The sequence below is a fragment of the Zootoca vivipara genome, chromosome 4 (assembly GCF_963506605.1).
Source record: "Zootoca vivipara chromosome 4, rZooViv1.1, whole genome shotgun sequence".
NCBI classification, from domain to species: Eukaryota; Metazoa; Chordata; class Lepidosauria; order Squamata; family Lacertidae; genus Zootoca; species Zootoca vivipara.
Window position 1 is genome coordinate 75,645,782 of NC_083279.1, and position 12,413 is coordinate 75,658,194.

General features: G+C 47.3%; 2 protein-coding genes across 12 annotated transcripts in view; one reads left to right on the forward strand and one right to left on the reverse strand.

Annotated features, from left to right (window-relative positions):
* NBEA (neurobeachin) overlaps window positions 1–12,413 on the reverse strand; it is a 354,996-nt gene that overhangs the window by 131,476 nt on the left and 211,107 nt on the right. For all 11 annotated transcript variants that reach the window (XM_060273786.1, XM_035114665.2, XM_035114666.2 and 8 more), the window contains one exon: window positions 10,071–10,207. Coding sequence is in view for 9 of the 11 variants with exons in the window: in XM_035114666.2 (XP_034970557.1) it covers window positions 10,071–10,207 (137 nt within the window). In the remaining 2 variants the exon portion in view is untranslated. The remainder of the gene's footprint in view (window positions 1–10,070; window positions 10,208–12,413) is intronic.
* MAB21L1 (mab-21 like 1) lies at window positions 5,958–8,189 on the forward strand. Its single transcript, XM_035114668.2, has one exon. It carries the CDS (start codon window positions 6,516–6,518, stop codon window positions 7,593–7,595), a length of 1,080 nt encoding a protein of 359 aa, XP_034970559.1. The 5' UTR covers window positions 5,958–6,515; the 3' UTR covers window positions 7,596–8,189.

Consider the following 12,413-nt stretch of genomic DNA (forward strand, 5'->3'; position numbering starts at 1 on the left):
TCGCCAGCACTATACAACCTGTTGTTGCAAAGAGGAAAGAAAGTGTGTTTGTCTAACAACACTGAATGGTTTATTTAAAACAAGAATAAGAATGTGCATAACAGAGAGATCTTAGTGGTTGTTCTCAAATGTACAGAAGAATAGAATGTAGTATAAATACCATTTTGGAAATTTATGGAGATACATTGGCTTATTTTTTTGGCACAGCGCCATACCTAATCTGTGAGAAACATTATTTGGATATTACCCACTATGCCTGAGCTCTGTAAGTGACATAAGACTCTGTGTGATACACAGTACTCACATGCGATTTTTGCTTGTACTGTTTTAATTCTTGCTTCCCAAGAATCACAGCACTAAATTATATATATGGGGAAAGCAGTTAGGATAGTGCTTTGGCAGAGGAGGGGGAATGAAAAAACTGCATTTCAAAGGGACAGGAGAAGAGGGCTGAGCAGCCCATGGCAGCTATCAAAACACAGATTATAAAATTCCCTCTTCAGACATGCTGTGATGGATTATCTGGGACATGGGAAACAGGAAAACAGACAACAACCATCTCCAAACAGCATTACAATACTGGGTTTGGGGTCCAATGAGTGAGGGCACTTCTCAGTCAGAATGCAAAGGAGGCAGGCAGAGAATTGGAAAACTGTATCAATTTAACCGCAAACAGAGTCACTGTGGAAATAACCCTGTTCACCTTTTTTTTTCAAAAACCGAATGACACTGCTGAAATATTTGCAATAGATTTGCAATGTTTTGGAGAAAGGAAGTAATGGGGGGAGGGGAAAGAGCAGAGAACATAATTCTTTCTAGACCAGCAGTAGAAAACTCCCATCAGCCTCAGCCAACATGGCCAATGGAATGATGGGAGCTGTAGTTCAGCAAAATCTGCAACAGATAATATATGTGTAAAGAAGCTCTGGGGCTGTAACTGTGTCAAATACTAATAGTATGGCTGCAGTCTTGATTTTTGCATGAGTCGTACCCTGTGAAATTTCTAAGCAACTGTAAATATATAAACTTATGCACAAGTCCTTTGTAATATAATGATGTAGTCTATCTGTAGATAAGGTATTTTAAAATTATAAACATGAAAAAAGCATTATGGAAATTACTCTGATTACCCTTTTAATAGTATGTTTCTCCCTTTATTCACTTAGTTTGAAAAAGTCATAACAAAAGAAATACAAAAACTCAAAGTTACCATAAATTAAACTTGAATAAAATACACCTTTATTTTTTCCCCAATGACAATAAAAGTGAATCTACTACGAAGAAGTATGCTTCATTTTTTTAGAGCAAAAAAGAAATTTATTTTGGCTTGCAGGATGATGTGTAATGAAATGGGTGGGGGTGGAGAACTGTTAGAATATCAGATACATTAAATGAGCCTTCAAACCCACTCCAACAACAGGGATAAATAATTCAATAAAACCCACTTCATATTCTGTTTCCCTAGTGAAATAAACAGATATTAAAAAACAAGACTTTAAACTTATGAACAGTGGTGTGAAGAATCACAACTACACAAAAAGAATTCAATGTGGCATAATTCATAAATAGAAGCGTTTGTGCATTCGAAGCCACCAACACATTTTTTCTAGCTGGAAAGCCAATATTTGTAAAATTTAAAAATGAAGTTGCTAATTAATAAATTCTGTTTGCTGAACGCAAAACCAGTCTAGGCACACTTCTTTTCCAACTGAGATAGGCTGTTGGAATAATACTGCAACAATATTGCACAATATATTTTATGTGAAAGTATGGGAGCAGGAGTTCCCAGCAGAGGCTGTAAAACTGAGCAAGACTGCAACAGGAACAACAGCAGCAGAATTTGAAGAAAGTCACTCCTCAGAGTTTCCTACACCTTTAATTTCTTACACAATTATCAATTGTAATTTCCACTGGGTTATTTTCATCTTGCTCTGCTGATAGAAGTCCTTATCGCTAAGACCAAACTTGATTCAGTTGATAGGTGGATGTAATGAAAACAGAAAACTGACTATTTTAAATATAGGAACATATGTAAAGTGTGCTATCCACCTTCAAACAAGCATCTTAATTTATATTTGTTCATCTAATGTGAGACTTCTGTATGACTATGAAGTCTAAAAGTCTTTGTTAACATTCAGTCCAATTCATCACAAAGAGAATCAAAGGGATTCATTTCAGTTTAGTTGTATTTGGATTCAGTGCAATTAAAATTGGCATAAATCCTAGCAGGACTAAATTTTAAAAAATAAAATTAAAGTTCACATTGAATTTTGTATCTAGACTAGTTTTAAACACCCGTACTACAAGTGGATGTGAAAAACTTCCAAACACCTTTAAACAAATATTTAAAAATGCCTTACAAAATGTTTGAAAATTGGAATTAATTTTAATCTAGTATGCTAAATTCTATAACATCATTGCTATGTTACACAGCTTTTCTCAGTGCCTACGTGTTTTTGTATGCAACAACAAATATTTTTAATATAATAATAATAATAATAATAATAATAATAATAATAATAATAATTCCTAAATGTTATCCTTCTATATTTATTAGATTAGGTTTACAGTTCAAATAAATCAAAATATCTGGACCAACTGCATCAGTTACTGAATTAATTTTAAAGAATCAAAACTTTTAACACTATGTGAAAAGCAGTTTGATCTACAGTATAAATTTATAAAGGGATATTTAATCTAGTGGAACTGCAGTTCAATCATTGGGTTGTACTGTCTGGTACAGTACTGTACATGTTTACTTGTAAGTAAGTCCCACTGCATTCAATAGAACCTACTCTCCCAAGTACACAAGCGTGCAGTTTTAGTCTCCAATTCCATACATAGTTACTAAGTAGTAAGTTCCACTGAATTATATTTTACATGCAAAATAGACATGCACAGATCACAATCTGAGGTGTAGCAACATTTTGCTAATGCAGGCCTATAAATTTCTGTAATTATTTTATATTTAATGACAATATTCTGCAAGAAACATTAACAACTTCGTGGTGTAACAGATAATTCAACCCATTTATAGCTCAGTCCTAACCATTGTAAGGAAGTTTAAAGGGAGTTAATTCTAACCTTCACCTTATCATTATGGAAACAAGCTAAATATAAGTCTAAAGACTTCACTGTATGTGTCATCTCAGCAGCTAGAAAAGCATAGAGGAACCAGTTGGAGAGGGCTTTGTTGTGACTATTTTCAGTTATCACAGAGGAGTTTTGTTGGACCTCCACTGAGAACCGAATTTCAATCTATTACTACCGGTATGTGGTTTTCCCTGTTTTTAGTTCACTGCGCAGTTCCAGAAAAATTTCTGTATTTGGGCAACACAGTCTGTTAGCTACTACTGTAATACAGTACTGTTAAAAAGAAGTGCAGGGACTGTGCTCCAGGCCGGGCTCCCGGTTCAGAGAAGCAAAGTCGAGATGCTTGCCAGACTCTCCTTGCGCAGGACCCTGGTCCCTTCTCCCACCGACTCCCAAACACCCTCAGGATGAAGGAGATAAAATGTGAGAGGGCCATGCTAGTACCTTTCCCCTTCGCAAGCTCAAGCGTCTTAGAGGCTAGAGGGCGAAGGGAAATGGCAGGAAGGGATGCAGGGATCTCTTCTCTGCAGGAAAGAGATTTGCTTGCGCAGCGTCTCTCCTGGCGCCCTTCCACCTGTTGTTGGGCTGCTCGACCCCAACCTATCTGCTCGCCCACGATCCTTCCCTCCCCCACGCACATTTCTGAAGCTAAGTTCAGGCAAGGCCACGCTGGTGAGCTGCTGTCTGGAAGCGTCTCGACGCCGTTTGCAATCCCTGCCCAGAGAGAAAACGGCCGCGCAGAAAATGTGCGCCCCGCCAGATCCTAATCCGCAAAGCCCTGCGCCCACAGGAGGATGCGCTACCGCTGCCTCGCCGCGCCCTAGGCGGCGGCTCCAGTTTCTCCTCCTTTCGCCGCTATCTAATTCGACGACCTAACACGCCCGGAGAAGTGCACAAGTGAAGGCAACCCAAACAGATCGCTAGACGCAAAGGTGATCTGAAAGGCCAAGCAGCCACAACAGGATTCTAAAGGGACCGGGCTGCTGCAGTGCCCAACACGCGACTTGTCGATGGACTTGCTTGGAAGCAAATGCCTTTAGGACCGAGGTATAAGGAAGTTCACCATTATCTGGAAGTAGGTTTAATCAGTGCAACGAAATAATAATAATAATTGACACCCGAGCTCTGAACAAATTCTGCAACAGCGCAGGAGGATAAGGTTGCAATCCTATTCCGTTCCTTGGCAGTAAACCCGATTGGACTCAGTTGGCCTTACTTCTAAGTAGACATGCATCAGATTTAAGGGAGCAACTGATAAACAAAGGGGCTTAAATTCAGAGCAAATCAAGCGCGCCTGATTTCTACTGAAATCAATGGGGTTTAGGCACAAGCTTAAGGCTCTAAAATTCTATATTCATTTACTTGAGAGTATGCCCCACTGAACTCAGTGGGACTTAATTACGAGTAGACGTGTATAGGCTTGAGCAGCAAGTTTTTGTTTTTTTTTAAAAAAACACCCATCAGTCTAGTTTTACGCTTATTAATTGATTTTAAGGGATATTTCTGAGCAACATCTTTAGGATGCAGGCTTAAATCCCATTGATTTCGAATTAACTAAAGCGCGCTTAACTTTCCCTAGACAGCAGCCAATTAATTTTAACATTAAGATGCTCATAGATGCTTTTGGAAGCCGTTCAAGGGAGAGGGGAAGGGGGAGCTGCTCCAGGGCTCCCCTCCCAGTTCCGAACTGTGTTGCTTCTTGGAACAAGAGACCAGGCAGCAAACCAGAATACTTCCCTGTGGCCGGCTATGCGCAACAAACAGCTCTGCTTGGAGGCACTGGAGGGGATCTTGGCTCATATCTAGCGCTGCCCTAAACCTGGACGGTCCAAATGGGACAGAAAAGCTGCCTCCCAGCTTGACCGCGATTTCTCCCGCTTCTCCTCTGTCCCGCGTTCCCATTACAGTCCACCAAGACTGCAAATACAGTCCACACGGGGTGGGGTGGGGTGCAGAAACCTGCCCACTTCAGACCTTTAAGAGTTGCCATTTACTTTGCCACAATGTTGCTGCTAATGAGGCTGGGCACCTTTGCGACACGTGCGGTACACAAAGGCGGCAACAAGGCAACTAACTCATTGCTTGCCAGGGCTACGCGTCTTCGGAAACTCAATCCGGAAAACTGTCGAGCCCGCCAGCGAGTGGTCGCTTCCTTCAGCTGCTACCAATCTAAAGAGCCAGGTAAAAAACGCGCCTCCATTTGCATCCAATCGATTGAGACCCGTCAACTCGCCTTTTGTGCTATTTAATTGGGGAGGAAGAAGAAAGAGGAGGAGGCTGCTGCTCCTGGTACATATTTTCCCTCTATCGTACAACCGGTGACTTTCTAACATTAGGCTAGCCCAGTTGACAAGCGGAGAACTTCCCAGCTGTTTCCAACGTCTATCAGGCAGCGCCAGTTGAAGCCAAGTTTTCGCATGTGATGTCTCCGCTTCCTTTTCCCCGGAGCGAAGCGCCTCTCCAGTTCGCCGGGCGAAGGGTGCCGGGTTCCTGGCACCTGCGGTCCCGTTTGCGCCACGAGCAGGCTCCGGAGGACGCCTGGCGAGAAGAGTGGCAAGAAGTCCTTTCCCCAACAGCCGTAGCCGCCTTCCGCCTCCTCGCCTGCCCAATGGGTCGCTGGCCTGGCTGGTCCCTTTCTGCCACCAGCCCCCTACCTTGAGTTTGTGCGTTTCCCTGTCTCCCCGAGAGGGATTAATTAACCAGGCTGGAGCTGGAAGAGGCTGCCGTGACGAGCCCAGTGGCGATTGGCCGCCCGCCTGCCTGGCCCTGCCTTTATAATTTCCACGCGAGTGCATCTGGGCTCTTATACAAACCAACAGCCAGCTTCTCCTGACATATACACACACTCAGAGACAGGGAGACACACACACACACACACACACAGGGGGAGAGAGAAAGAGAAACACCCAGAAATCCCCCCCCCTGACTACCAACATTGCGCGCAGACACACTCACACACACCCCATGGTGACTCCAGGAGAAAAATAAATGCCTGCTCCGATGTGTTATTATTTTGACTGGTGGGAGCCCGGCTGCAACTGGGCGCAAACTTTGCTTCCCTTTTTTTAAGTGCAGCTCTTCCATGCTTTCCTCTGCTCGCTGAAGGATCCTTTCCAACAAAAAACCCAGGGGTTTGTGTGCCTGTGCGTGTTTGGGAAAGACTCGGAGATCTATCCGGGGCAGAAGTGTCCACCTCCAGCCAGCAAGGAGAGAGAAAGACAGCTCTGCGAGCGAGCCTCGGAGCTGAGCAGCAGAAGGAGCAGCGGCGGCGGCAAGAGCAGCGCCTTTGGCGGCCTCGGGCTCCGCTTCCCCGATCCGGGCGTCCGGATTCCCGTCTGAAGTTGGCTCCCGCCTTAGCAGCCGCATTGGATCCCAGCGCGTACTGCGAGACTCCGGTCTACAACCCGGATCTCTGTCCCAACATGATCGCGGCGCAGGCCAAGCTGGTGTACCACCTCAACAAATACTACAACGAGAAGTGCCAGGCGCGCAAGGCGGCCATCGCCAAGACCATCCGCGAGGTGTGCAAGGTGGTGTCGGACGTGCTGAAGGAGGTGGAAGTGCAGGAGCCGCGCTTCATCAGCTCCCTCAACGAGATGGACAACCGCTACGAGGGCCTCGAGGTCATCTCGCCCACCGAGTTCGAGGTGGTGCTGTACCTCAACCAGATGGGCGTCTTTAACTTCGTCGACGACGGCTCGCTGCCCGGCTGCGCCGTGCTCAAGCTGAGCGACGGGCGCAAGCGGAGCATGTCGCTCTGGGTGGAGTTCATCACGGCCTCGGGCTACCTGTCTGCGCGCAAGATCCGCTCGCGCTTCCAGACGCTGGTGGCGCAGGCCGTGGACAAGTGCAGCTACCGCGACGTGGTGAAGATGGTGGCGGACACGAGCGAGGTCAAGCTGCGCATCCGCGACCGCTACGTGGTGCAGATCACGCCCGCCTTCAAGTGCACGGGCATCTGGCCGCGCAGCGCGGCGCACTGGCCGCTGCCTCACATCCCCTGGCCGGGGCCCAACCGCGTGGCCGAGGTGAAAGCCGAGGGCTTCAACCTGCTCTCTAAGGAGTGCCACTCGCTGGCCGGCAAGCAGAGCTCGGCGGAGAGCGACGCCTGGGTGCTACAGTTCGCCGAGGCCGAGAACCGGCTGCAGATGGGCGGCTGCCGAAAGAAATGCCTCTCCATCCTCAAGACGCTGCGGGATCGCCACCTCGAGCTGCCCGGGCAGCCGCTCAACAACTACCACATGAAGACTCTGGTGTCGTACGAGTGCGAGAAGCATCCCCGGGAGTCGGACTGGGACGAGTCGTGCCTGGGCGACCGGCTCAATGGCATCTTGCTGCAGCTCATCTCGTGCCTGCAGTGCAGGCGCTGCCCGCACTACTTCTTGCCCAACTTAGACCTCTTCCAGGGCAAGCCGCACTCGGCCCTCGAAAACGCGGCCAAACAAACGTGGCGGCTCGCCAGGGAGATCCTCACCAACCCTAAAAGTTTGGAGAAACTTTAGAGGGCCAGCCAGCGGCGGCCTGACACTATTCTGCTCTCCCCCGCGAAAAGAAAAGAAAAAACTGCCTTTCTGTTCGGAGGATTCTGCTGGGTTGACGGGGCAAACGTCGCCCTGCGTTCGTGGAAGAGGCTGCCCGCCTGCGCGCACACGCACACCAAACCAACTGCAAGTATTATGACTCTTGCCGGTATCCCGGTTTTAAAAGCCTGTCCGGAAAACAAAACGAAACGAAACCGTGTATGATTATCACCAGGGGAAATGCAATATGGGCTGCCGTTTTTAGCCTGATTGTGACCACTCCGCCTAGAAGCCAGACCAATGGATTATAACGAGGCCGGGATTTTTGTGCGAGTAAGAATTTGAAGATGCCACCCAAATAACCACAACCATTAGATAGAAAAAACAAAACAAAAACAAAGCAAACCAAACCACAACTGTCCCAACTCTTCCCCTGTACATTTTTTTTTAAAAAAAATTGTATGGAATATTGTGATCTCACATTGTCTTTGAAATTGTGGGTGTTAGTGTTTTGTGATTTGGTGAAAAGAAGTTAAATTGCCATTTTGGATACTTCAGGACATTTTCTGCTTAAGAAGATACCGCTTAAAAAAAAGGTAGATTTTATCATGGTACTTTTGTTACTTGTCTTTTGAAGTGTCTAAGCTAAAAAAAAAAAGTTTACATTTTTTTGTTTCAAATATATTGCTCGTTCTATTTCTACCATTCCATAAATATACTTGAAATGTTATTTAAATATATTCAGAAGAAATTTGGATTTTGCTTATATAATTGTGAATATTGGAATTATATATTGGAAAAATGCACTTGAAATACACTGGATAATTACTTTTTGTGATTTAAATTTCTGTTGCTGATTTTATTTAATTACAAGCTAATAAATAAAAGGAAAATAAATATGCTTAAGAGTTTCAGTGCTGGATTCCATCTGGGTTTCTGCAAGCCCTACATTCTCTCTTTTGGGGGGTGGGCGGGGAGGGGCGGTGTAAAGCGGGTCTGAAGCCCTTGACGCCCCGTTAAAAGTAGCGTACTTTAAAATGAAGATAAAAATCGGTGTAGCCTACCCTAAAAAAATGGGGTCCTGAAGGCCATCGACATCGGTCACACTCCGGTGTGTGGCAATTAAGCGAGTAACATTTTTACAACCGTCAGGAAATAAATCTACTTCTCAAAAGATTTAGTGGGCCAGGCTAACGCGGCTGTCCGGTTTTGAACCAAGCTGAAGGCACGCATTACCCAAGTGAGCCTAGTTTGTAACAAAATTAACAGCACTTGGAGAGAAGGGAGGGGAAAGCTGCAACGTTTAGAGATTTGCGGGGCTCAAGCCAACAATTGTCAGGTAAAGCATGTTGCTACCTTTGCCCTAAACATCACCAGCCTGGCCATAAAACCGCCGCCAGTTGTGTTTGGTGAAAGCTCGCGCCGGCCTCTCCCGAGGCCCCGCCGGAGCAAAGGAGCCGCCTCCGCCAGAAGCCCCGTCCTGCCCTCGCAGAGAGCGCAGCAGGCAGTTCCTTCCGGATGCAAACCGTGATTCAGCCAAAGGGCAAATATCCCGGCAAGCCTTGAGGGGGTGCAACAATGTGCTCAAGATCTGCCCAGGTGATACTGTTTCAAACTTCAGCTGCGCTCTGCCCGCGCTTGGATGCGCTGCAGCAAAACCGTTAGACTCGCCATGTTACCCAACTCCATGTTTTGTTTTGCTTGTGTGTGTGTGTGTGTGTGTTTTAAAATCCGGAAGACACTTTTAATTCTTCCTGTCAAGGTTGGCAGGCGGGCAACAGACGGATGGCCTCGACAGTGAGGCCACAATAGTGTGTATTTACACAAGGCTACGAAAGTGAAATTAAAATAACAATATCACTATAGATCCGGAGAGAAGAAAAATGACATGGACGTGAACTTTTGAATTCTGTAACAAGGTAACTCTCCGCTCTATCTCCTTGCTCCATGGGTCTTCGGGAGAGATTCTCTCTTTGCACACCCCAACCTTGGTAGTGCCCAGACTCTGCAATAGCTGCTTCGCGCGCCCCTGCAACGCGCACCCGCGCAGAAGCGGAAGCTCCAGTCACTGGGGACTGCATCGAAGGCAGACGGAGAGGGAGCGCGTCTCCTTCTCTGCCGCGGGTGCCCGAGGAAAGAGGCTGGAGTGCGGGCCCGCCATTACCTCGAGGGATTTCTAAGCAATTGGCTTAACTGCTAAATCTGCCCACGTTCATACAAAGGCCTTGGGGGGGGAGTGGGGGGGGGGAGAGATTTGTTAAAAAGCGAGCGCGGGAGTAAGAGCGGATTTTACATCATTAACGCGCCGCGCTCTTAAATTAAACAGCCACGGAGTCAGACGAAGGGGAGCAAGGAGAGGGGCGCTTCCAGGCACTTGGGAGCATTCCTCAATTCATGGTTATGGTAAACCTCCCCCTCCCCCTCCCAACCCCCCCCCCACTTGGGTCCTGTACTCACTTTAGGGTCGATCTTTTTGAAGGCCGGGTCCTCCTCGTCTACCTCGAAGTAGATCTCGGTGGTGGTGATGGAGAGGGTGCCCTTGGCTACCACCACCGGCGCGATGAGCTGGGCCGGCGTGCTGAGGACCACGGGGCCTGCAAGGCAAGAAAGGACGGCATGAGGAGGCTGCGAAAGAGAGGCCGGCCGCTTTGCCCGACGACGGCAGAGCGGAGCGAGGAAGCCGTCGGACTCAGGCGAGGGATGCCTACGGAGCGGTGCCCAGCGCTGCCGGGACACCTAGGAAGATGCTTCAGGAAGCGGGACGCTGTGTATACCTGAACCTCAAAGGATGATCGACGGACCATCGGAACAGCAGGCCACTTTATAGGTCTTTCAAACAAAACAACACCCAAGAACTAAGGGGGGGGGGGTTGTGTAGGTCTCGTCACCTAAAGACAGGAAGATTTATTTGAGAATACAGTACTAGCGGGGTGCGGGTGGGGGGATCACAGCCCGCGGATGAAAATAGCCCCTTTCTTCCTAATCTCGAAGCCCAATCCCATAAAGGGCGAGTACAGGTCCCACTCAATTCAGTAAATATACCGGTTTGCACATGTGTGTATGAAGCGCAGCCTAAGACGGGTAGCGAGTATTTAGAAAAGCAGTGTCACGGAATAAAAATCAGAGAAGCTTCCAATAAAATATATTTAGATTTATGCTTCCTGTATCTAGTCATAAAATTACAATACAAATTATGCACCACACATATCGAATATGTTTTACTTCTTTTTTATTATTCTGGACGTTAGGTAATGCAGTGTTTTCTACATCATAAAACTATCTGCGAGACATCAGATGCTAAACGAGGGCTCTCTCTGTGCAGAAAATGTATATGTGTGTGTAAAATTAAGTGCAGCCTTTATTGTGAAATAACAGTTGTTATAAAGAAAACAATTTGTCTCCACAGAGGCGCCAGAAACAATCTCTCTCCCTCTGAAATTTATTGAAATGTTAATGCTGAGAGCATAATTACTCCAAAACAAAAAGATTCAGAGTTATTCTAACTTGCTTACGCGCATGTATATTCTACGGAATTCACTGGGGCTTACTCCCAAGTAAATGTGCACAGAATTGTAGCTCAAACCTGCAAGAAAATCCCGAAATTATTTGGGCATTTCTAGTACTGTGCAGCGCAATCCTCTGCTGTTTCCTTGTGAGGCGGATCCGGCAGTATTCTGCGGGTCAGGCTGCCTAGTTAGGGTCTTGGCGACGGCAGCCTTAGAGCCAAGCGCCTTGGGGCGCCTCAGAGCAGGAGGACCAGTAATAGGAACCAGGCATCTGATGGTCTGACAAGCGTATGCCATAATAAATGTGTTAGCATTTAAGGTGCCATAAGGCTTTTTGCGGACCATTATTACATTGACTCTAAGGAGACTTCCCATCCGGATCCTAAACGAATTTATTGGAAATTCCATCTCGAGATCTATGCAGATTTCATAAAAATAAATGCATGGAATATTGGGATATTGAGCCAAGACCGTCCTATGGATAAATAAGCCGAGAAATCTATTCAAATAACATGAAATGCAATACACTGATGCCACATTTTAGAAACTGGGAAACAAGAAGGCATAGTACAGTATTATCTGGCTGCTGATATTGTTGTTTTTTTCCTTTAGGTGCTGAGACTGTTAATTCCGCGTGTGTGTGAAATGTTGTGCTCGGACGGATTTGGTTTCTGGTGTCTCTCCAGCAGCCTTTCCCCGGCTGGCTGGCACTCGGTCCGACCACCCTTTGCGCTGCCAAGCTCTGCCCTCCTCCAGGGCCCAATCTCCTGGCTCTACGGATCCCGCTGGAGGCTCCCCTTCCTACCCGCCACTTAGCCCGGCCTCAGCCAGTCTCTCGGCCTGACAGAGAGCGTGGCAGGCCTCATTTCAGCGCTAACTTTTCTTCCTTCCGAGCATCGCCTCCTTCCCTGCTCTCCACCCAGCCCCAGGCAACGCTCGGCTTCCCGCCTCTGACAGCTCTCAAGCCAGCCCACCAGGGGCTGGATAATATGGAGACAAACTCTATTTTCGTTCATTTTCTTGTTTTCCCCGCGCCTAATAGGCCAGCCTGGCCTCTTCACCCCAGTCAGCTGATGCGGCCCATACGCGCGGGGCTCGGGCATCGCCCTTGCTCCGTCCTCCCTGCCGCCTCCCCCTCTGGCCGGACAGCGCCAGTGGCGCTCGGCGAGCAAGCAAGCAGGCCGGCAAGCGGGCCGCCCTCCTGGCCGGCGGGGCTCCTGCTTAGGGCAGCGGATCGATCCGAAACGGCGCTTTAAAGGCTCATCAATCTTAATCTCGGTCGCTCAAGTAATTA

Excerpts from the sequence above, each read along its gene's own strand:
- MAB21L1 (XM_035114668.2), top strand. The coding sequence starts at position 6,516 with ATGATCGCGGCGCAGGCCAAGCTGGTGTACCACCTCAACAAATACTAC.